At 37.9% G+C, this 23,636-nt stretch overlaps 3 protein-coding genes across 3 annotated transcripts; 1 reads left to right on the top strand and 2 right to left on the bottom strand.

Moving 5' to 3' along the window:
• Positions 1–746: 746 nt before the first annotated feature.
• Positions 747–5,111, bottom strand: LOC110383713 (ATP-dependent RNA helicase DDX47). The gene is made up of 8 exons (XM_049837976.2): positions 4,884–5,111; positions 4,445–4,703; positions 3,621–3,787; positions 3,096–3,332; positions 2,501–2,724; positions 1,852–1,984; positions 1,385–1,513; positions 747–938 (listed from the first exon to the last, which is right to left on the bottom strand). Exons 1-8 carry the CDS (start codon positions 5,025–5,027, stop codon positions 783–785), a joined length of 1,449 nt encoding a protein of 482 aa, XP_049693933.2. The 5' UTR covers positions 5,028–5,111; the 3' UTR covers positions 747–782.
• Positions 5,112–5,515: 404 nt separating this feature from the next.
• Positions 5,516–6,431, top strand: LOC110383726 (PHD finger-like domain-containing protein 5A). Its single transcript, XM_021344542.3, has 3 exons — positions 5,516–5,696; positions 5,777–5,967; positions 6,238–6,431. The coding sequence occupies exons 1-3, from the start codon at positions 5,645–5,647 to the stop codon at positions 6,325–6,327; spliced, it is 333 nt and encodes a 110-aa protein (XP_021200217.1). The 5' UTR covers positions 5,516–5,644; the 3' UTR covers positions 6,328–6,431.
• A 114-nt stretch (positions 6,432–6,545) lies between these two features.
• Positions 6,546–22,720, bottom strand: LOC110383725 (kinesin-like protein KIF12). Its single transcript, XM_064035873.1, has 13 exons — positions 22,255–22,720; positions 21,555–21,702; positions 15,632–15,724; positions 13,193–13,346; positions 12,626–12,757; positions 10,233–10,373; positions 9,892–10,033; positions 9,329–9,568; positions 9,033–9,148; positions 8,849–8,953; positions 8,634–8,751; positions 8,298–8,514; positions 6,546–7,191 (listed from the first exon to the last, which is right to left on the bottom strand). The coding sequence occupies exons 1-13, from the start codon at positions 22,400–22,402 to the stop codon at positions 7,074–7,076; spliced, it is 1,872 nt and encodes a 623-aa protein (XP_063891943.1). The 5' UTR covers positions 22,403–22,720; the 3' UTR covers positions 6,546–7,073.
• Positions 22,721–23,636: the final 916 nt, after the last annotated feature.

Raw genomic sequence — 23,636 nt, forward strand, 5'->3', positions numbered from 1 at the left:
ATTCCCAATACTCTATTAAAACTTCATTTACTGTGGGAAACACGCAAGTGTTTGCACTGCATTGGAGTACCAATGTAATATACATATACCTACTACAAAGTGATTTGAAGATCATGATGAAAGAAAACAACATTTTGCTGCTGCCACGATTACTCTGTTATGAATTTAAACTTCGAGAAAGCAACTGCACCAGCTGCTAAAAAGAGAGTAAGTATTAAAGAGAGAAACGGTAAGTAAATCATAAGTTCTAAAGTAAACAAAAGCTTAAAACGGGCACCTAAGGGTCGATTTATACTAGCGCAGAGTCGAAGCGCATCGAAGTGCCAAATTTTTTACAACTAAAGCGAAGCCGCACGAATGCACTCTCACGTGTAGTAATGGGCATCAACAGCAGAGCTATTGAATCACTTGCCAAGTTGACGCGTTGGTTCGCTAGTGGGCGCGAGAATGCGCGCGTCTTTTTTAAATCTCCGAAGTAATGTGTGCGTAACGCCGTGGAGTTAAGGTTGAATTTGTTATCTTCAGTTTTGGTTAGACGCTTCGATGTGCTTCGACTCTGCGCTAGTATAATTGCCCCTTAAGAGAATCTTGGTTTTAAGGACTAAATTATTTTTGCCCTCTTATTGGCACTCATATCCTACTCGATAGGGGTCGGGCGTGGGCAACTGCGCCACAAGCCACAATTATTTTGCAGCTGCCATCGTTTATGTCGATTTTTGTTCCAAATAAAATAATTTTATCATTTAAATTTTTTATTACTATTAAAATAAAATGACATTTATTTATCGTTTTCTCTTCTTGCCGCCATGTTTGTTTTTGTTGTTGTTCTTCCCCTTGATGCGCCTGCGCACTCCGGCCGCCTCCTCCGTGTCGTCGTCCGAGTCGGCGCCGCGCTTCTTGCCTTTTATGTTCTTTTTGTCTTCGAGCTCTTTCATTTCCTGGGAAAGAAGAATTGCATTATTATGTTGTTATTTGAGCTCTATAATTATTCAGCGTCAAAAAGTTGGAAATTGCGAATTTTGACATTATAAAATTGATGCGGAGTAAAAATGCGACGTAGACAACACTAGGTGTGCAAAAAAAATACTTCAAAACTTTCCAAATTGTAATTGCATAAATACTATTACCTATTTAGTGTAGGTTCCGTAGAGGCACGCAGACAAAGGACGGCTTGGGATCAATAAGGGTAGGGCAACTACTTCTCTATCATGTTCTATGGTCCTGCTAGAATGTTCTAGAAGTACTTACAATCTTAGTGAGCCGCTGCGCCTCGGACACGCGCTCCTGCAGCACCATGACCTCGCTCTCCTCTGTCTTGTACAGCGGCAGCTGCTTGCCTATCAGCTGTTCTATGCTCCTGCTAGAATGTTCTAGAAGTACTTACAATCTTAGTGAGCCGCTGCGCCTCGGACACGCGCTCCTGCAGCACCATGACCTCGCTCTCCTCTGTCTTGTACAGCGGCAGCTGCTTGCCTATCAGCTGTTCTATGCGCTGGTATAGTTCCACGTCATACTGAAAATTAGAGAGTATTCAAATTATATAATTGAAGAGAGATAAAGAGAGAAAAAATACTACAAAGTTTTTGATGAAAGAAAACAATATTTTGCTGTACAGTAAATGAAAAGTATATTATCAGCCACATTTAACACTTATTATCAATTGGCTAGATGTTCACTGGAAGAAAATTATCGTTATTGGGAACTTGTCGCAAAGCAAAGTACAATGTATGATTGGAATGTTCATACAAAATGATAGACTTTTATATCCACGAAAGCATACTCTATTTCCTGTTTCACGGTTATCACTCAAACTATCAAGTATCAACCATATAGTATATTTGTTCAACTGACCTGTGAAACGAAAGTAATAGCCTTGCCGGCCCTCCCCGCTCGAGCCGTGCGTCCGACGCGATGTATGTAGTCCTTACTGTGCAGCGGGATGTCCAGGTTTATGACCACATCCACGTGAGGGATGTCCAGACCTCTGCAAATAAGTAGATTTAAGTGAATACATGTGGTTCAAATTGCGTTCTTGGATTAGACGTAGTGATACCCCTTCATGGCAGTCAAATAACAATAATCCGAAATCTTTCATTGAGAATTTTGAGTGTTCAAGGAATTTGGGGCATTCTTTTTGGAAATCAGTTGTGTAGCAAACTATGCTATTCCTTTAACAGATTTTCATAGAACAAGGCCACTATTGGCTGCAGCCTGACACCATTATTTAGCTCTGGCTCGCTAAGATATCACTACATAGTATAAAACAAAGTCGCCTTTTCTGTCCCTATGTCCCTTTGTATGCTTAAATTTTTAAAACTACGCAACCGATTTTCATGCGGTTTTTTAAATAGATAGAGTGATTAAAGAGGAAGGTTTATATGTACATATAATAACATACATTAAATAGTAGGGAAATACTGTTATCCCGTGCGAAGCCGGAGCGGGTCGCTAGTTATCAATTAAGTTGTGAAAACTATCTTATTGTAAAGTACCAACATACCTCGAAGCGACATCAGTACAAATAAGCACCGATCGGCTTTTATTCTTGAACTTGTTCAGCGCAGCAAGGCGTTTGTTCTGCGACATCTGCCCGTGTAATGGAACGGCCGCGAGCCCCAGGTTGCGCAGGAGTAGCGCCGTCCGCAGTGCGCCCGCGCATGTCGCCACGAACACGATGAACGAGTTGCCTGACATCTCGTTTAGTATGTGGACAAGGTATACGTCCTGAGAAGGAAGAAGGGATTTAATATTGAGAAAACGTCATAAATCATTTTATGTGAGTATTTTTTTTTCCATATTTAATATTTATCTACTGTATGTTGGATATGATTATTGACCTACACTACATATTGACCAAAAACTTTTCAGCTATCAACAATGTTCAATTTATATCCATAGTATATTGACGTAACGGTTCCACGAATATTATAAAGGCAAAACTTTTTGAATGTGCATGATTTCTAGGTTTTCCCGTGGAAATGGCTGACTATATTTTGTTAAAATTAGGCATTAATTAATATAGCTTATACATTAGAATAACGTGTCTCTTCAGTAAGCAGGTAAAACATTGGCCAGATAGTATTTAAAAACCTTACCTTATACTTAACAGGTATAAACAGGTAGTACTGCAGAAGCTTCTCAACCGTCTGATACTTAGTTGACACCTCCACCTTCACAGGATCCTGCAAGGAGGCTCTCTGCAGTTTCTGCACCTTCTTCGTCATGGTAGCAGAGAACAGGTACGTGCGCCGCTCGCGAGGAATCACGCGGAGAATCTTGTCGACTTCCACTTCGAAGTCCATGTTTAGAATGCGGTCGGCTTCGTCCATTACCTAGAAAGATTTTAAGATGATTATTTTTGGTAGCTTGATGTTTCCTCTGTTTAAGTGTATCTTGCGATATTAAGGGGACTCGGGACAATAATGATGACAAATTAATTTTTATTTTCATTAGTAAAATGAGACTAATTAAGTTATAATTTAGACAGGCAGAATAAAACATTAGAAATCGCCAATTGGCCTTGTGATGATTGACACCCATTTCTATATGAGAAGATGCTTTTATTCTGGAATGAGGCAATAAAAAGGCTGGCGATAAACATAAACAAGTATTCCACTCACCAAAAACTTAAGAGCCTTCAAATTGAATCCTTTAGTATTCTCCAAGTGATCAACCAGCCTGCCAGGTGTTGCAATGATGATGTGCGGCTTCTTGGACAGCATGAGGGCTTGTGCCACCATGTCCATGCCACCGACTATCACTGCACATTTTACTCCTATGCTGGCTCCTGTAAGGATAGACATTATTTAATGATGATGAAGGCTTTTCTGCGCCTCTTATTTATTACAGCAAGTTTGATGTCTTTCCAACTGACATAGAAATGTAAATTATTTAGTTAGTTACAGCCTATTTATCGTCCCACTGCTGGGCACAGGCCTCCTCTCACACGGAGAAGGATTGAGCATTAATCACCACGCTTGCTCAATGCGGGTTGGTGATTTCAGACTATATAGTCCAGGTTTCCTCAAGATGTTTTCCTTCACCTTTTTATCAGTCATTGGTGTCTAAGATATACTTAGAAAGTACATACAAACTTAGAAAAGTTGCATTGGTACTTGCCTGACCTGGATTCGAACCCGCGCCCTCATACTCGAGAGGTTGGTTCTTTGCCCACTAGGCCACCACGACTTTGTGTCTGTAAAATTATTTTGGATGCCAAACTGATATATTTATTGTCTAATTTTTGAGCCCAGCTCTTGTCAGTGCAGCTCCTTCCATTTACATCTATTTAGCTCCAACTCCTGAACTTCCATATATGTCACAACCTTCTTATTATATGATTATATATTTGATATATTTATATCAGTATTTACTGTACATAAACAAAAAACCATGGAGTTAAAGTTTCTAAGAGAAAAAAGTTTTTAAGTTTTATAAAACTTACCTAGAGCCTCAAACTGTTCAGATATCTGGAATGCCAACTCCCTGGTGGGCGTCAATATTAGTGCGAAGTATCGTTGTGGGTTTTCTAACAGTGCTTGTAAGATTGGTAGAGCAAAGGCTCCAGTTTTGCCCGACCCAGTCTCTGCTAAACCAATGATATCCTTGCCTGTTAAAGCGACTGGTATCGCTTCCTTTTGGATCTTTGATGGCTTTTTCCATTTTAATTCTTCACACGCTTCGCAAAGTACATCCACTACCCCCTGAAAGAATTAATAAGATAACCTCTACATAAAGTTTGTATAAGTGGGATTTTATGCTATGAGCAAGGTTCTAAAATTGAAGTGAATATACAGATAAGTGAATAAATCAGCAGTATTTTATCGTGGAACTAATTATGACCTTGTCGAAAGAGGTTTTACTAAAATAACACATGTACGCACCAAGTCTTTAAACGTTGTGTTATCGTCATCCTCATTGTCGTCTCCTGTCGGTTCTGCTGCCTCTACTGCCTGCTCTGTTTCTTCTTCATTCTCTGATTGCTGGCTATCGTTGTCACTACTCTCACTTTCTACATCGGGAGTCATTTTAATTTAGTAAATACAATTTTGGAAGTTTCGCGACCATGTGTATTTCTCGAAGTGCTCAACTGTCAACGTCAAAGTGGAGGTGGCTGTGCGCTTGAAAACTAATGTCGTTCGCGGTAGTTCAATTTTATTTACATCTGTTTTTATTGTATTTTTATTAATCTAAGAGAAGATAAAACTGAAAAGAGAGGCTATTGTTAATACATATTTTCTCCAAATCTTTGCAATTAAATAAATTACATTTATTCAGCGCGCTAGCAAATAAAACAATACTTATAACATGTATTTGAACGTAGCTCCGTTCAAAAACCTGATTGTTTCGACGTTCTGATTTTATAAATTCTTTTATTATTAAAATTTTGTTTGTTTTAGCGAATGGAAATGTTCACAATATAATTTTAAAATTAGTTCTACTTAATGAGGCACCTATATACTCCTATATGGTGTATTATTTTAATAACTTTTTTGTTCAATCTATATACGTTTAGTAATGATTATATATTTGAACACCCCATAGTAAACAGCAAAGCGTCGTACTTTTGAGGTTATTCGTGAGTTGTTATTATTGTAAATTATCTCTCAATTCATAAATAATACCTCCAAGCCAACGATAAATCATGGCAAAGCATCATCCAGATCTCATTTTCTGTAGAAAACAACCTGGCGTGGGTGAGTAATGTGAAACTTCTTATCGAAATGTAATAAAATTCCCGTGTATGATGTTTCACAACTTTTTCACTATATTTCAGCTATTGGTCGCTTGTGTGAGAAATGTGACGGCAAATGCGTGATCTGCGACTCGTATGTGCGTCCCTGCACCCTGGTGAGGATATGCGACGAGTGTAATTACGGGTCTTATCAGGGAAGATGCGTTATTTGCGGAGGTCCCGGTGTCTCGGACGCCTACTATTGTAAGGAATGTACCATACAGGAGAAAGACGTGAGTAAGATTTGAATCACTTGTCAAGGAACCTGGAACACCTTACTTCCCATTACAAAGTATTTGGTCAGTAGGTTGTCTTAGGTTTTACTTAAATTGTTGCAAAAGTTTTGCCATTTCATTGTAACTTGCTAATTAGATCAATCATACCTATAGCTTTGACATTATCTCAGAAACATGACTGTTATTCTATGCATAACTATCTTTATATATCTTTGAAAGAATGCTTTTTATTTGATATCAACCTTAATTCTGTTATTTTCTTTACAGAGAGATGGCTGTCCAAAGATTGTGAACTTAGGTAGTTCCAAAACTGATCTATTCTATGAAAGAAAGAAATATGGGTTTAGAAGACATTAGCAGTAATTTATTTAGGATTATTGGTTTGTATTGTATTTAATGGTCTAAGGAAGTACATACCATACATTTTGAAAGTATGGATAAATAAAACTATTTGCCCCAGTTTTTTGTATTTGTAAAATGTCTCATTCTTAAAAGTACTCAATTTTCGTTCCCCATAAGGTGTAATTACAGTAAACCTCAAAAATAATTATTCCGAACTCAATAAAAGACTCAAACACTCACTTATTATTTATTTCATAACAACTTTGTAATAAGTTACTCAAACCTAAATATAACTCAGATCTAGTCTTAACATGGAAACTTTCTACTTATATTTATAGAAATACCTAAATCTAATTCAATACCAAAATACAATATCTGTTTGAATTACTTTTTATTGTCTATTCTATACTAATTATCACACTACTCTATGGTACATAATTTTATATAGATGCTGTATATTTACAAAGACCTTAATTTTTCACAAGAAACTCATATGTAAGATACTACTGAAATGTTATAGTTTCTTGCAATCCGTTCACTGGATTAATATTTCATTTATGCTCAATAGCAAAGAATCAGATAGGCAGTCGCTTCTTGTAAAGCACTGATACTCAGCTGAATCCGTTTAGACTGGAAGCCGACCCCAACATAGTTGGGAAAAAGGCTCGGAGGATGGGCTCAATAGCAAACAATAACATGTCTCTGTGATGGTTCCTTAATAGTTTTTAATCCAAAAATTCCAAGAGAGAGAGTTAGAGCTCCTAGCTACCCCCGCTGACGATGCTTGAGGAGGAACTAGCTGGGTTGGTCCAAATGTTGGCGTCGTTGGAACCAGAGTATGTTGGCCGCGCCGGGATTATCGGCGAGCGAACACACACACTGAAATCAGAGAAAATGTAATTTTTCTAGCATATGATTATTAAAAACTTGTTATAAAGTAGTCTCAGTAAAATTGATTTAGATAAGATTTGGTATTAAGATGAATTTCAGATTAAAATTTGGATCTGGGTGCATTAAACCGTGAGAAAATGCCAGTACAAATATCAATGTACAGTGTACTCGTAATTTGACGTCATTGTCTGGTCAGCTCTCTTCTATTTTACCCCAAGTTTCGCCCTCACTCTAATTAATTTTCGAAAAAATAATTTAGTCTAAAAACACACGTGGATATTGTGAAGTGCTGAAAAATTTAAAGGACTTAAAATTATTTTTACATGCGTTTTTAAATAAAATAATTATTTCTATGAGTATTTAGGAACAGTAATGCAGTTGGCGTGTCGTGGGTCATGCATTGTATAGGTAATCGTTAACATTCCTTAGTTTTGTTGACTGACCTCCCTGCGTTCTTGTTGGAGTATCAGCTGAATCCAAACAATGTCCTAGGAACACCATTACAATTATATTAGGTTTCATATACTAGGCATTGTAAAGAGAAATCAAGATCTAGGATTTTTGTGAATATAGTCTGTAACTTGGTTGATAGTAAGCACATCTGCCTTACCACTAGGAAATGACCAATTGACGAAGGGACTGCACTAATTATCCATACTTACGAGTTAACGTCTTCTTACTACTTTAGCAGCCTCTCGTTTTGCCTGATGAGTTAATATGGTCTTTAATATAGTGCACAAATCTCTCTCTATATGGAAACAGATCTAACTAACTGCCACTTACTAACTATCTTTAATCATCAGTTCTGCACGTCTGTCGGCTTGATAGCTTCTTGCCCATGAGTACAGCGTCCCTAGCGCTAAACAGTTCCCTTTATGTCTGCGTATAGAGAGATTAAACTGCCATGAGCTATACATATGTAAATACTCACGAGTCAACGACGTTCTCTCTGGTCGTAAGCTGGTCACTCAGTAGTGATCGAATCCCTCAAGCTGAGCAGTTCGTAGTTCCCCGTGCGAAGGGTGGAGTTCTGACTCCTATCTGGATGTAGAGGGATAAAAATGCCACTAGCTACAGTAGCTACCTATACTCACGAGTTAACATCTTCTAGCTTCTTCAGCAGCCTCTCGTTCTCCCTGCTGAGTAACTCCTGGTCCCTCAGCAGAGCGTCCCTCACGCTGAACAGTTCGCTGTTTTCAGTACGGAGGGCGGAGTTCTCCTCCATGTGTAGTTGTACCAGTTCTACTAGCTCCTGTTGCGGGAGCTGGTATAGTTTGTTCGGTTCTATCTGTGTTGGGGTTCGGCGGTTACCTGTGAAAAGTTAAGAAGTTCGGTAGATCGTTACCAATTCAGATATAAAGTTGAATTACGACCAATGTCGCTAACGTGGAAGGGACATCGCACTGATGAACTTTATAGCGTGTTCTTACCAAAGCTATCAATGCTGTAGTCAGTCTGCACGTGTAGCGCAGTCCTCAGATGCTGATTCTCCGCTTGTAACGCTTCCACTTCTCTCTTCAAACTTAATATTAGAGCATCTCTAGCATCCTGTAAATAAGGAAGAACGTAGATATTATTAATTTAGGTAGGGAAATCAGTGACGAATCCCTTTGAAAAAAAGTGGTCATTTGCCATCTGTATTTACCATTTTGACAATAGGTTTGGTTTTGATCTTCTTGGCACGAGCTGCGTACCGGAGAGTGTTGATAGTCTCACTCAAGTTCGATCTCGTTGGTGCTATGCAGGCGATCTGGAATTTACAGAAGTACATTATTGCCTGCCCTCTCTTGTTCTTCTTATAAATGAACCAGTTAAAGTGTCGGTCTCACCATAAGTGTGACTCCATTTCCCGCGAGGCTGTCGGCTAAGAGTTTGGTGAGCTTGCTGTCTCGATACGGTATGTGTCCTCTCTTCTTGCCATCACTTAGCTGGGCTATGCAGTATCCTGTTAACACGAGATAGAGGAACTGCAAAACATATTGGTGGAACAAAGATAAGAGAGAAAATAAAGGATAGTAGAGCAAGTAAGAAGTATGTAGTCGTTATGTAACAACGTAGAAATTACCACTGCTATATGAAGTTCTTGAAGAAAGGTGAAGTCACTGACTATTTATAGACTACTTACCCAGCACCATGAGACTCCTGTTGATATTGTTGGCCTCCTCCAAGGTCTTGCCGGTGCTGTGGGTGCGCTTGGTCATCTCGCTGCCGGCGAGGTCCACGAAGTTGATCTTGCCGTGCGTGGAGCAGACCACGCCGCCGGCATCCGCCCGCACGTCGCGTCTCACGCGGACACAGAGTAAGGTGTGCGAACGCGACGAGTGAGCGTTCATTGCGTGTGCGCCTACTGCGCGGTTACGCATACCTGGGAAGTCAGTAATGGTGCTGATATAGTCTTAAAAATTCAGGCGGCATAAATGGGCAGCAAAAACTTTGTAAACGACTTTTAATAGTGGCCAATGTGGCCGTTTATATCATGACACATGTTTGTTGCCGGCTCTTCTCCATGAGACCAACTGTCTGCAACTGTACAACTAGGTGGCGTTTCATAAGAGTCTGCTAAGGCTCATTTGAAATAAAAACAAGCCACTTTGAGTCCTCCATGTGTCGGAAGGAACTTTGAAGTGGTTTTACGTCTATCTATTAATAACTACGTGTAACTATTATGCCATTATGTAGTTAACTCACCTTCCTCTAACACGGCGAACAAGTCGTCCAACTGTTCGCAGTCGACAGTAAAAAGATTCTCTACGTAAAAACTTCTGCTTTCTTTCGACCATCTTACTTGTAAGGGTTTTCTGGCACTGCCTGGATTTAGTAAATCTATTACCTGAAATCGAAGGCTTTTGTTAGCAAACGTACAGCATAAATGCAGATAGAATAGATAAAGACATCCGGTTTTTCATCTAATGCATATTTTACCTCTGGATCCGTAGTTAACCGCTTCATAAACTATTGCAGTTGGCGTTTGGTGCCAACATATTAAAAAGAAGACACTGAAAATTAACTATATAAGGAGTTATAAATACCTTTTCATTATATATTTCTAAGAAGGAAGCCTTCAATATGAAGTGAGACTCGGGCCTCTCGTTAATTAGTCGGAACAGGTAAACGAAGGAACGCACCACCAACCCGTGCTCTGGAGCGAATGGACTCGCACCACTTTCCACCTGTATTGTGGACAAAAATGGTTTTCTAAGGTTAATATTAATTTTGACGTTCAATTTTTAAAGTTGACAACGGACGTTTTGTTACTTGTGCCTTCACCTTTATGAAGAAAAGGGTGAAAAAGTTACCTTGACGGTTCGCGCTAAAAAGCTTTTATGAACTTATCACATTTGACACCTTGGCGTGAACAAAGTCGTAGGTACATAGTTCTGGATTGGTCTTTTGAGATTACAAGAGTCTGGTCTGGGTATTTCCAAATCGGCCTCGTCTGTTAGCATCTTCAATCAGTGAAGTGATAATGATGGAGTTAGCGAATTAAAGTGACGATAAAATTATGTTAAAAAAACAAGTAGGTAAAGCTTTTAAAATGCAGTTTATTCAAATGCATAATAATATGTGCACATCGCGTGACGTCACTTGTTACGCGGTGTGGTTTCAGCGCGGTTGTAGGGACCTTCTATGTTAATTGGTACTCGTTTGTGTCAAAGTTATATGTGACATCGTAATACACGGGTACTTTCTGCAGTATTACCTGCAATAAACTGTTTATTTTCGCCGTAATTCCGAAAATGTTTCAGAAGTAGTTTTAGCGTTAAGTACTAAAGGGTCACAATTCGTTCTTAATTATAATATTAGGCTGGTTAGATATAGACCACCGTCCACCACTTTCTATGTATTTTTGCTGGGATGAAGAAGTGACAGAACAGAACAAACTTCACCAAACATTTGCAACATGTCTGTCTGCAAATGTTTGGTGTAGGTACCGTACCTATCAACTACAGAATGTTTGGCTGTTTAAACTTATTTACTCATTAGTTACCTACTTAACTATGAGAATCTGCAAAGAAGTTTGTGTAGCTTAGGATAAAAGACTGACTATTACGATGAATTTGCAAAGTCTAAGCACTAAATCGATGTAACCCTTTACGTGGCACCTATTAGATGAGCTTTTCACCAAAGCATCGTGACAACGTTGTGTTGCACAAATGACATCGACAGACAAACATGCATGTCGCGTGTCGCGTTACGCCATTGTTTTAGCGTGATTACGTTTGTCGCCGGCTTGTTGTCAAACTGTCCAGCTGAATTAATGGCTCATTTTATACTGCTTTTATTGTAAAGCTACAGAATATTAGCTGTGAGGTTTGTGTGTTTACTTAACTGTCAAAATTTTTACACGTGTAACTTGACCTTTGGAGGTCCGAGTAAATAAATAACAGATAACCCACATAAAGTATGTTAGTACCCACATAATTGTGATTGAACACATGGGACCCATGATGACGTCAAAAATACAAATAAGATCAGGACCACACACACCTTTTTCACACACGGTCGGTTAGGCCCATGGTAAGTTAGGTATTAATTAACTTATGTTATGGTTGATAACACTACTGATAACTACATATAGCTACATAATATATACGAGTTTTAACACCCAGACCACTGCCAACAAGCATGCTAATCACACAAATGTCGACCGAATCAGCAATCGAACCCGGGACCTCTGATTCAACAGTCCAGCATGTTAAATATTGCGCCATCGAGTCATCAAAATAACTTTTTACACCCCCTAAAAAGCCCCTAAAATGTCTACTCCTATGAACGTCCCTTTAAAAAAGTATAGATGTGGTTATCGCAGAATCTGTGGCAATCATAAGTCATCAATGCACCGCCACGATCGATAGCGCGACGAGGTCGGATCGACTGTCATTCGGTACAGTACACACTGTTATTAACTCCCGTTCACACTGGGGATGGGTTGTATGTCATTTTCTGATGTATTGACACTGATATTCGTGGTCAAAGGGGTTTGTTTTGATGTTTGTGTACTTGCTAGTTATAGGGTAGACAATTCAGTAACTCGACGACCTTTTCCAAAACCAATCTAAAAGCAGCATTTCCAAATAGTCTCGAGTCTTCTTTTTCCTGCCCTTCCCCCAAATATATTTGGGGTAGACGCAATAATGTTTTCCGCTTACACACTTGTCTCTCACAGACAATTGTTATTTGTATCATCTCTCAGATAATCCGTTCATCTTTTCTCCGGTCTCCTTCTCCATCCAATCACTTTCATACATAACACACTATTTGCTGCACGTGTTTCATATCTCCTCTTTACATGGCCATACCACGACAACAGCTTCTTATATTTTCTGTAACTGGTACTACTTTCAGAGTATCTATGATGCTAATATTTTACCCACACGTCTATGCAAATAGTCTTAAATATTATTATATCATGTATACTCACCAATCCCGGAGGTCCAGTCAAAGTGTGTGTCTTCCCGCTGCCGGTCTGCCCGTAGCAGAAGGCCGTGCAAGAAAACCCCTCCACTGCCATCTCTAACAGTCTCTTAACACCAGAAAATTCTAGAACGTCTTCCTGTTTCAAAGAAAGAAAAAAAAATTGATTACAAGATGGTGCACTGAAACATAGTGGATATTAACTTTTACAGGTGTTGGCAAACAATACATTAGGTACTTATATTTATTCTTATACTGTATTTATTGGTCTCAAAGAATTTCAGGTTATTTGATGTTCAAAGTTTCTCTTATTCTTTATTGCACACTAAACAGTAAATACATACGGGATACAGACAGTTATGTACAACGGCGAGCTTAACCCAGAATTGGGTTCTCTTACAGCCAACCTTAAAGCGGTAGAGATATTCGATAGAGGTAGGGTAGAAGTTTTCTACCAAAAGTGGAAGGTTCTCTAGTGGGTTTAAATACAGTTACCGATAGGGATGCACTACTCAGAGTATAAACGAACATTTACAAGTCTACATGATGGAACTCAAATCCATTATATCTTTACCTGCGTAGCCTCAGGCTCGAAGACAACATTATAAGAGAAGACCTTAGCCTTCTGAGTGGGCGTGGTGTTGTTCACCACCACCTGCCCTTTACCAGGGAACTCCAGCAAGGAGCGCTCCCCACACGAACGCTCCTTGTCGCTGATTGGACGAACCCTGCCGAAAATTTTGGTGTTATTACAAAAGAGAAAAGCATACGTACCTATGTTTAAAAGAAAAACAATAGGTACTATGGTGTGACCACAAACATTAATTATAGCCCTGTAAACTTTTCGTAGCGGCTGTTTAGTTTTCAGGAAAGGAAAATCATAGCATGTTTTCCCGCTTTGCCTATCTAAATTTCTCTATCAGTCTATGATTTTGGGATGATTTTATTTCATTTGATAAATTATTGTGATTTTATTTTATTGGTTAAACGTTTTGAGTAAGTTTTATTTTATTTCATCTGAATATTTCTTATCCTATGATTTGGTGCTTAAAGATTTATGATATAACTAGCTTTTGCCCGCGACTTCGTTCGCATGATATAGTGACTTCCGGCATATTTTTGGTTTGACAATAGATGGCGCTATATGTCCGGAATAAATTTTATTTTTTATTTATATATTTTTTTTTTGAAATAAAGACTATCCTATGTCCTTTCTCAAGTTCCAAACTATGTCTGTACCAAATTTCACACAAATCGGTTCAGTAGTTTAGGCGTGAAGAAAAGACAGACAGACAGACAGACAGAGTTACTTTCACATTTGTAATATTAGTTAGAAATACTGAAAACGTCTAGACTGTCCAGGCAGTTGATACATTAACGACACCACCATTAAAACTTCATAACTCAAACTAAAGTAAACAATCGAAATATTTACGTACAAGCTATGATTAACACCCAAAATCTTATATGTTAGACAAGTTTAGTACATTAGTTGTTAAGTTCGGGAACATCGATCACTTTGGGGCGGAGTCGTCCTTTCAGTTTAGAACTGATTGTGAGAGAAATGTCGAAGGACGACCGATGGCCTTTTGTTTTTCGTAAGTTGAAGAAATAAACAAGGTTTTATTTAAATAGAAAACAGTGGAAAACTTTTGTTACTGTAACTTTTGTTTGGACTGTCTTTTTCTTCTTATCGAGTGAGCTGCAGGATTTAATCACCTAACAAGCCCAATGTCAGAGTTTTCGCCAAAGAGATTTAGTGTACTTAGGTACTTCCTGACAGTGGACTGTAGACGGTCACCAAAAAAGTCAGTCTAATTTCTAATACTTACTTATTTGCATGCCCAGTAAAATATGTTCACATTAAATAGCTGGCTGCCTGACTCCGAATTCATAAGTAATTCAGGACCATTATTTAAGTACCTACTTTAGTATTAAAATCGCAGACATATCATTGTCCCGCTGAACACATTGTCAAGGTGTCGCCCGCATATCGATTCGCTAATCAAAGAAGAGAGTCAACAACCCAAATACCTATGTTTTATACCGATTAACATCGACATAATAGCGTTTCGATGTTTCACTCGCAATTGCCGTTATTTATGTTTGAGTTTTCTGTGTAATTATGTATTTACTAACTGTTTTCCCGCGTTTTCTCTCGCTTCTCCAGGTAACTACTTCCCTTACCTGATGTAGGTAATTTAGTCTAAGTTTTTCGGGTATAGTGTAGCTTTCCAACAGCAGGGTCAGGATCTTGGAGATCGATTCAATAGTTGCCTTTTGGGTACAAATAAACAAAAAAAAATCTCTTTTTTAGGGTTCCGTGCCCAAAGGAGTAAGAGAGTTGGAAACACAGATGACGTATTTATGTAGTCGCTATAACAAAAAATACTAGAATACAAAACTAAAAAGAAAAAAATATTTTTTGGGGCTCCCATACAACAAACGTGATTTTAAATAATGTAACGGAACCCTTTATTCGCAAATCCGACTCACACTTGGCGGGTTTTTATATTAGTATAGATTGCGAATGGCTTATTGGTAACATAGTGTCCACAACGGGGATGCACGTGTAAGCTTGCTAGGGTGTCGTCATATCAATTAATGTAGTTATGTAAACTAATTTAATTATTAAATAAGAAAAGTTTTCCATAAGCCACAAGCAACGGTTATGGAAAACTTCTTTATTCATTTATTATACGACTTAATAGCCAGGGTTTTTAAGACGCCTGAGTAATGGGCTTACATAGCGTAGTGCTACTACGGGTCTGCTGGAAGATATTTCCTTCCTAAGTATTTACGTACCCTCTATCAAAACCAACTAATCTTGTATGATGGACTAACTGAAAACTCTTTATTGTTTTTATGGGAATCTACAAACACCGTAAAGTAACTAATGGCTGGTTTCTGAAAAGATTATGGAGTTTTGCGTTACGCTAATTATTTCGCTACAGCGACTCTCGTATTATTAAGAGTTTTTCTTAAAACGTAATCGAATATCTCATGTTCTCACCTGACTACGACGTTGATGTTGTCCTCATCAGAATTGAGCGTAGTGCTAGATCCTCGGGTGCTGCGGTCCAAACTGCCTGCTCTGCTGCTGCCGCTAAAAATATAAATATTTTAACATCTTTTACTATTCAAATAAGCCTAGTTTTTACATTTATTACCTGCTTGAACAAGTCTAGTGTTTACAAAATGACCAGTGGTGCAGGCAATGAAGAGGATTACGTTCTCCCGTGTCCGTTTCGTTACAATGCATGTTACAATACAATGGATTTAATGTTGTTCAGCGACTTACAAACTTTTGAATGCTAAGTCAATTGTAGTTTTTGTTGTGTCGCTAAGAAAATGGACACAACTATTTTCAATAGTTTTGGATTCTTAGGATGTGTGGCCCAAAACATTATGTTTTTACGAGTATACAGTCATAAAGCTTTTAAAAGGCGAATGTTTACACTTAACCATAAGACAAATAAACCAAACTGCCCCCTATAATAGAAAACTGCCATTTTATGACATGTAAGTAGGGGTTGTTTCCCTTGTTTGACGACAATTGACCTCGATATGTGTTTACACCTATTAGGTATTTCTGAGCTATGACAATATTGTTTGATGTTCAAATTCGCCCATTTTTTATGCATGGACAGTAATTGTGTTGGTTCAATCGATTAGTTTCCTTGAACTAGAACTTGCAACCTAGTGAAAGATATGTGGCAAGTTTTATAGTTTAATGCATTTTTATTTTTAGTTCTTCATCGTCACTTAGTAATTTTTTGACCGTAGAAATTCGTAGGATGATTATAAAACCAAGATGATCTTCATATTAAACCGGTGTGACTCTTCACACATAGAGGTAATTTCTATCCTTATTTTCTCACGAGTAGGTACCTACTGAACAAAATGAAATGCAAATTCACAACAAACGAGCCAAAGGTAATTTCTAAATGACTCCATCATGAAACATAATCACGACCGCATCTAATTTAATAGTCAGTAACTCAGTAATGTGACCAAGCCGCAAAGGAAATGTATCGTCAGAGTGTTTCCCTTGCGTGGTAATCAGAAATCTCCCGCCTACGCCGCCATCTTGAGTAATGGCGCTTGACGGTTGAATTTAAATAACAAATAGCCAATATTATGAGTAAGAGCTTACAAATTACTTTGTTTTACAATGTTACGAAGAATGAAGGAATTAGAGGTAATGGTCGGTTAATGGCCAGTTTTATTTCCTCCTATTTGAATAAAGTGCGATAAAACTTATTATCGAAATTAATGCAACGAAGTTGCAATTGTGAATTAATCTAGTCAAAGAAAAGTAAACAGAAACGAGTTTCTTACTGGCCTTTATTAATGAATATTTACCTGAATAAATAGTCAAACAGACTTAAAAATTTCCATTAATTAAACTTCAACCAAAACAAAAGCATGGCGTGATTCCCACAGACCCGTTAGGGCAGAACACACAAAGTATTCCCAGAAACGCTTCACGTTAAGTAGTTGAATATTCAAATAGATTTACTACTGATTGACAGCTGTTGCGCCGTACTGCTAAATGCCAAGGGCTCCCTTATTGACCGCGGCTTATATTAATGAGGGTTTCGCTTATTTCAAATTGATTGGAAGAATACATTTTTTCTAAGCTTAAATTGCACGTTGAGAGAGAAAAAAGGTGGATTTTAGAATGTTTAACTATGCATCCACGGATGAAGGAAAGATAGTTTTAGTCCAAGAAACTTGATGACTTTAGTGAAAAGACAAGTTGGCAAAATAATACTTATGAAAAACAATGCTACGGATGCCACACGGAAATATCCTTAATTAACATATCATTCAAGTAGTTCCTGAGTTTCCTTGTTTAGTTACTGCAGCCTATGTATCAAAAAACTTTTTCTACTTAACTACGAGGCGTGCAAGTTTCTCCCAGATTTTCTATTAACCATCATATGCCCAATAATATCGGGTTCGGCTTCCAGTCTCAACAGATGTAGCTTAGTTTCTGTGCTTTTCATGGACCTTCTTATCTGATTTCCTCAACCCAGTTACCGAGGTGTTCTACCCATTGGTTAGACTGGTTATTTAGCATTTTGACCAGTCTAGAATAACCTGAACACTATTGATGGCCAAGGTCAATGCTACTCGTGGTTGTAAAGCTTTACATAAATAATTCAGTCTGACGTATGAATATGCCTTGTTCCGAAGCAAGAATTATGATATAAATTGACAAATTACGCGGACCATCGTGCTAAAGGTCAGTTGAAATAAAAGTGACCTCTGTTTAAGCCACTATTTGTTTGTATTTGTTAGATTAATGTTTTGTAGAAGTGTCAAATCTGATTTTGTGGGAATGAGTGATTAGGTTTACGGGTGGAATATTTTATAAGGTTGAGGTTTGCCGATTGTTTTTATTTAGGAGCTTAATTACTTTCAGGTTGTCTACCTACGTAGAATTGCGGCAACCGATACGAATCTTTTTGGCAATAAGAGCGTACATATATCGACATGTGGCTTGGATTATATTGGGGTGTAAAGTTTCTTAAAGAACGGCTAGTTTTTCATTCCATTCTTTAGTAGTTTTTCATTAGCTTTGCTAGTGTTTAACGGGCAAAATTTATAGTGTCTTGAAGTGCCTCAAGTGTCTTCATTTTATAACATATTCTTCAAAACTGTTGTACTCAGAAGTGTACCTAAGTTTAAAAAAATACCTGAAATTAAGACAGCCTTTACTGAAACGAAAAGCTGAAACTCTTAAAGTTCACTTGGTATCTTCACAGACCTTCAACCTCTGAATACTTGACTATCATGAAAATCGATACTCCTATTACCTATAACTTTACATTTTGATAAAAATTTCGTTGCCATGAATGAATGGGGAGCGAATCATTAGCACCAACAATTTGGATCAAGGTTCCATCAATACTCCATTAAACTGTGAATGGAAAGAGTTAGTTCAGTTACAGTTAGTTTATTAGAATTTTGATAGTATTTGTAATTGCTAAAACGTGGGTTTTTTGTGCGGCTTAGATTGAAATGTCGTGAACTTTACCTTTTCATTTATCAAGAGTACCTAAAGTTAAATGTGTGTTTAATCTAATGTTATAAATGCGAAAGTAACTTAATCTGTATTTCATGTAAAAAAAAAAAATGTAACTGTTTGGAATATGGTTTTTATATAGAGCCTAAAAAAGGACACAGGCTACTTTTTCCTGGCGCAGATGGCACCGCGGGAACAGTTAGTTATTTATAACACCCGACTAGTTATGGACTTCATCTCGGATACCTTACAGTGGGAAATGAACTAAGATTGCGGATTCTATGGACGTGAATGTCCTTTTTGTAAAATCCATTCATTTTAAAATTCTAAGTTGTAGTGACAAAATATTTCTTTCAAGTCATGTCTCTACCACAAGTTGACAGCTAAAATAAGTTTCCAGCTACATTTTCAAGGACTTGTGCTTCAGAAATCACAGTAGACACCTAATAACTAATTCATAGGAAACGATATATCAATTCTAAATGCAGGGGTAAAATAGAGGTGCCACTTGATTATACGTTAACAGTACCAAACTGCCAACTACAAACTTTTAGACGGACGACAGTTTGTTCAAAGTCAAAGGTTTTATTTCGTATAGACCTATTACAGGTGTTTAAGAAACGTCAATAGCTGGGTTGCACGGTTCCAAAGAGTTGTTTGTTTCTTATAAAGAAGAACGGGAAAAAACTCCTTAGAGACTCTTTTCAAAAAAGAAGTGTTTAGAATGATTTATAGGTTGACTCCGAGAAAATTATACAAGGCAACTTCTTCTTCCTACTGTCCTGTTCTCAATTTTATTTGGGGTCGGCGCAATATGTCATCCTCTTCCATTTTCCCCTGTCACTCGTCATACTGACACTCACTCCCTTCTTCCATTTCATTATTTCTGTCATCTTTCAGGCAATCCATCCATCTTTTTTCTACATTCATACTTAGCACACACTTTGTTGCATGCGTATCTTCCCTCCCCTCCTCATATACAAGGCAACTAGGAAGTTATATATGAGAAAATTATGATATAAACTGATTTTACTAAGTTAATAAGTTCGGGCTCATAAATCAGCATGAAAATGAATGTTAACACACACACGACAACGATATTCAGACCGACGAATAAAGGCTCCAGCAGACCGGATGCGTATGCGTAACCACGCGCGTAGTCACGCGCGTAGTTACGGCGTAACCATGAGTTGTAATGTATGGAAATGTATGAGACAGGCCACACCGCTTGCATAACGTAGACACGCGCGTCGTTACGCAAGCGGTGTGGCCTGTCTCATACATTACAACTTGGTTAACACTACGCGCGTGACTACGCGCGTGGTTACGCATACGCATCCGGTCTGCTCGAGCCTTAAATAAAAAACTTTTATTGAATGCTCGATTTTCTTTCAAAAATATTTTTTTTTGCAACTACCGGCCCAACTGTCGGCCGACTGTTTAGTCTGCAGTATGCTTGGTAATTGCGAGCCGATTGCTAGGGATGTAACGTCGCGTGTTACACCCCTAGTGATTCATTATACGGGAGCGAAGGAAACTTGCGTATACAGCCTAGTTGTTACTCATAGTTTTTAATCTTCGTTTTAAGTGGAAAAGAGGAAATTGCGTGAGTTTTAGTTTAGTGTTAGTCACTTTATTGCTGAAACTGAATAATTAGTTGGTAAAGGTGAAATCTGATGCCTCTTGAGACTTGAGAGTGTTAAGAAATTTTGATTAGTGAAAAGAAAGCCTATGCCTGACTAATGACTAATAGGCGTATTCAAGGCTTAGTACTTCTACAAATAAAAGCTAGACCCTGATCAATTGCCAATATTTGATTTAGCTACGTTAAATCGCTTTCGAATATAATGTATTCTTTAAAAGTAAAATACAACGAACACACGTCATTTCTTTTACACATTTTCTTCATGAATTAACTAATGACGTCATTAATGATTTCACTTTAGGTATTTGACAAAATATATTGCTAGTTATTAGGAAATCAAAGCTAATTGCGAGAAAGGTTGCGTGTGGGCGAGTAACTTGAAGGCGCCTGTTAACCTGAGGTAATAGCAATGGTTAGGCTGATACACCGCTTTGTATTAATGAAGCTTTCATGATTAATCCTTACTAATAATTGTATGTTAAAGTTTGTCTTATTGTCACGCTCATTAGTAGGTTTTCCCTTTCCTTTAAAGGGGAAAGATGAGGGATGTGCCTATAGGTAATTATATTACAAAACCGAAGAGTTTGAATGCCCTCGAGATGATGATGATGATCAGGAATCACGAGACAAATTCGAAAAAAAAGCAGTACCAGTATCAGATATCCCATGTAACGTGTTCATTCGAGTTCGCAGAGTACGTAGTTCCCATGGGAAGCTTTTGCGGAAGCTAGTAATTTATACTTTGTTTAGCTAATTATAAACCACAATATCTTATGTGTAAAACAGCACATGGCAGGAGCCAGTACGCTAAGTTCCCAAGGCGTGGGTGTGACAGTCGCAGGGTCAAGAGCGGCGATACCAGGTCAAGTTAACTTTGTAATAATTGATATCTATGATGAGAAGAATACTGAAGGGAAAATGTAGGAGTATGGTTGTTGATTTATGAAGGGCTTTAATTTAAAGAAGAAAATTTGTTTGTTGAAACGCTGTAATCTCAGGAAACCCTTGCCGAATAAATTAATTTGAGAAATTCTGTTAGTGTTAGATAGCCCATATTATTACTTATTTATTGAGGAGGCTACAGCTACTTTTAATCTGGACATATGAAATATTTTTTATGGTACAAGGATAAACCACTGGCAGAATCCCATTTACGTACGTAGGTCGGTACCTAAATGATAGTCCGTCTGTTATTCTGATGATCCTATGACTATGACCTCTATCCCTACTTAAAAACCGGCCTATCCTATATCATACCTGCCATTCCTGGAGCGACTTCGTATGCTGTCGTCGTCTCTCCCCCAGCCTTTCGTCAGGTTAGGTAGACCGAGCACGCTGCTGCCTTTCGCCATGCCACCTCCTGGTTGCTCCGTACTTCGAGCCTTGCGGGTCTTTGGCTCTTTGCCTTTGGGACAAGCAATAGAGAGCTTTATTATTCCTGTGTTAAAAGTTAAAATTGACAGTACAGATTTAACTCTAGCGGATTGGTTTTTTTCTATGCGTGATATATTCCATGCAGAAATAGAGAGTAAGAGTAATTTCAGGTGCCATTGTTTATGGTTTATGGTAAGTACTAAGTTGTCAATTGATAGTTGTCGATCGTATAGCGCAAAACTGCCCGCAGAAACCGAGCATTACTGCACGGAAAATTTGCTAGTGTAAAAGCTCTGTAAATACCTACTGAATTTACTATTTTTGTAATGTTGCATTTCCTTTTTATAATTTGCGATTTTTCACGCAGAATACCAATGGGTATCAATGTACATATGGACACTGAAGGACAAGGAGTAGGCAGTGCTATCCACTCCAAGATTCCACGGGTCCGAAGCTCCCAACCTATAGAACCCAGGTCAATGTAGCGCTTGCTTGAACGCAACTTATTATAAGTAAGAAGACAATCTAGTCTTAAAGATGATCAGGTTTGATAAACGTTGCATGTAAAGTGAAGCCAACTAACTTTTAGTACTGCCCGCGAGGGTTTCAGCAGATTTGGACATCTTCCTCGAGAGCGCCGTGGGAGGCGCCCTCATGGGGGTCGCCTGGCGCTGCTGGTACACCATCTCCGTCTTCCCAGGGTGGAACAACTGCAGGTTCTTCAACGCCATGGCTTATATCCACCATTTTCACGAACAACCAACATTTGATATACAACCTTTTCACTTTATCAGTTCAACGACAATTACCGACACGACGCGTTCGATTTTCGAAAAACTAAACGACAATGGTAAACACGAGTTTGTTTTTGATAACATTTTCACATTATGCGGGCTTTTAAATTAAGTACTTTGTAGAAAGTTTACGAGTAGCACAAAATAATATAACAGTTATAAAACGAATATTCATGTTAGTTTAGGACCGATAATTAGCAACATACATAAATTAGTAACATAATCTATTTAGCCTATGTCATAATAATCGATGTTCCTATCCCAGGCAGCACACAAGTCAGATAACTGGCCAAGAATTTAACTCTATGCAGGGTTAAGCTTTATTATATATGAATATAAGCTGAGTGTATTACCAAATTATGTATTAAAGTTATTTCTTGCTATAATAATGCTATCAGCTGAATTAGTTTAGTAATTTGCGGATTTTATTTCTTCAAACTGAATAATCATCATAAAAAGACCTGCTACTCAAGAGTTCGTGTAATCTTTTGTATAACATTGGTATAAAATTCCATTATCAAGCATGATACTGGATAAGCTGTATTCTGTTTTCTTTTAGTTGTATTACACACTACACCTTGACAGTTATTCAGCTGCTGTATAAAATAGGCGTTGTTTCTGTTATGAAGCATATAGTGACTTAACAGAAATAAAGATAGCTGTTGTAACTACTTTATGACGCTTTGAGTATGAAATTACCGTCATATGCAGCTAACTGTAGTTAAAGCAATATTAACAGATTCTGATGCAGAAGTTTGCTGCGTAATGAGAAGTACTTAGACATTTTTAAGCTAGAAGAGCTGTTCTGGAAAGTTAGTCAGCATTTAACCGGCTGACAGAGCTAATTTAATTGTTTTGTAGGGTTATACTACGTGAAAATGCATCGCACGTTTGTAGTAGGTATATAGTACCTACTATGCTTATTTATTTGTATCGTATTATTATGAATTCTGTACTACAATAATTAGTTATAATTAAGTATGTAATTTTTCGTATCGTAATATTTTTTAACCGACTTCTAAAAGAATGAGGTTCTCAATTCATCGGAATCTTCTATAATTATCTGAATTTGATAAGAACTAAAAATAAAAAATAATATAGCTTTCCTATAATGTGGGTTTTTATTATTATATGACTGAATCCTAATTGTTTGATTTACAGTACGAATGTG

The sequence above is a fragment of the Helicoverpa armigera genome, chromosome 8, assembly GCF_030705265.1.
Source record: "Helicoverpa armigera isolate CAAS_96S chromosome 8, ASM3070526v1, whole genome shotgun sequence".
Lineage (NCBI taxonomy): Eukaryota > Metazoa > Arthropoda > Insecta > Lepidoptera > Noctuidae > Helicoverpa > Helicoverpa armigera.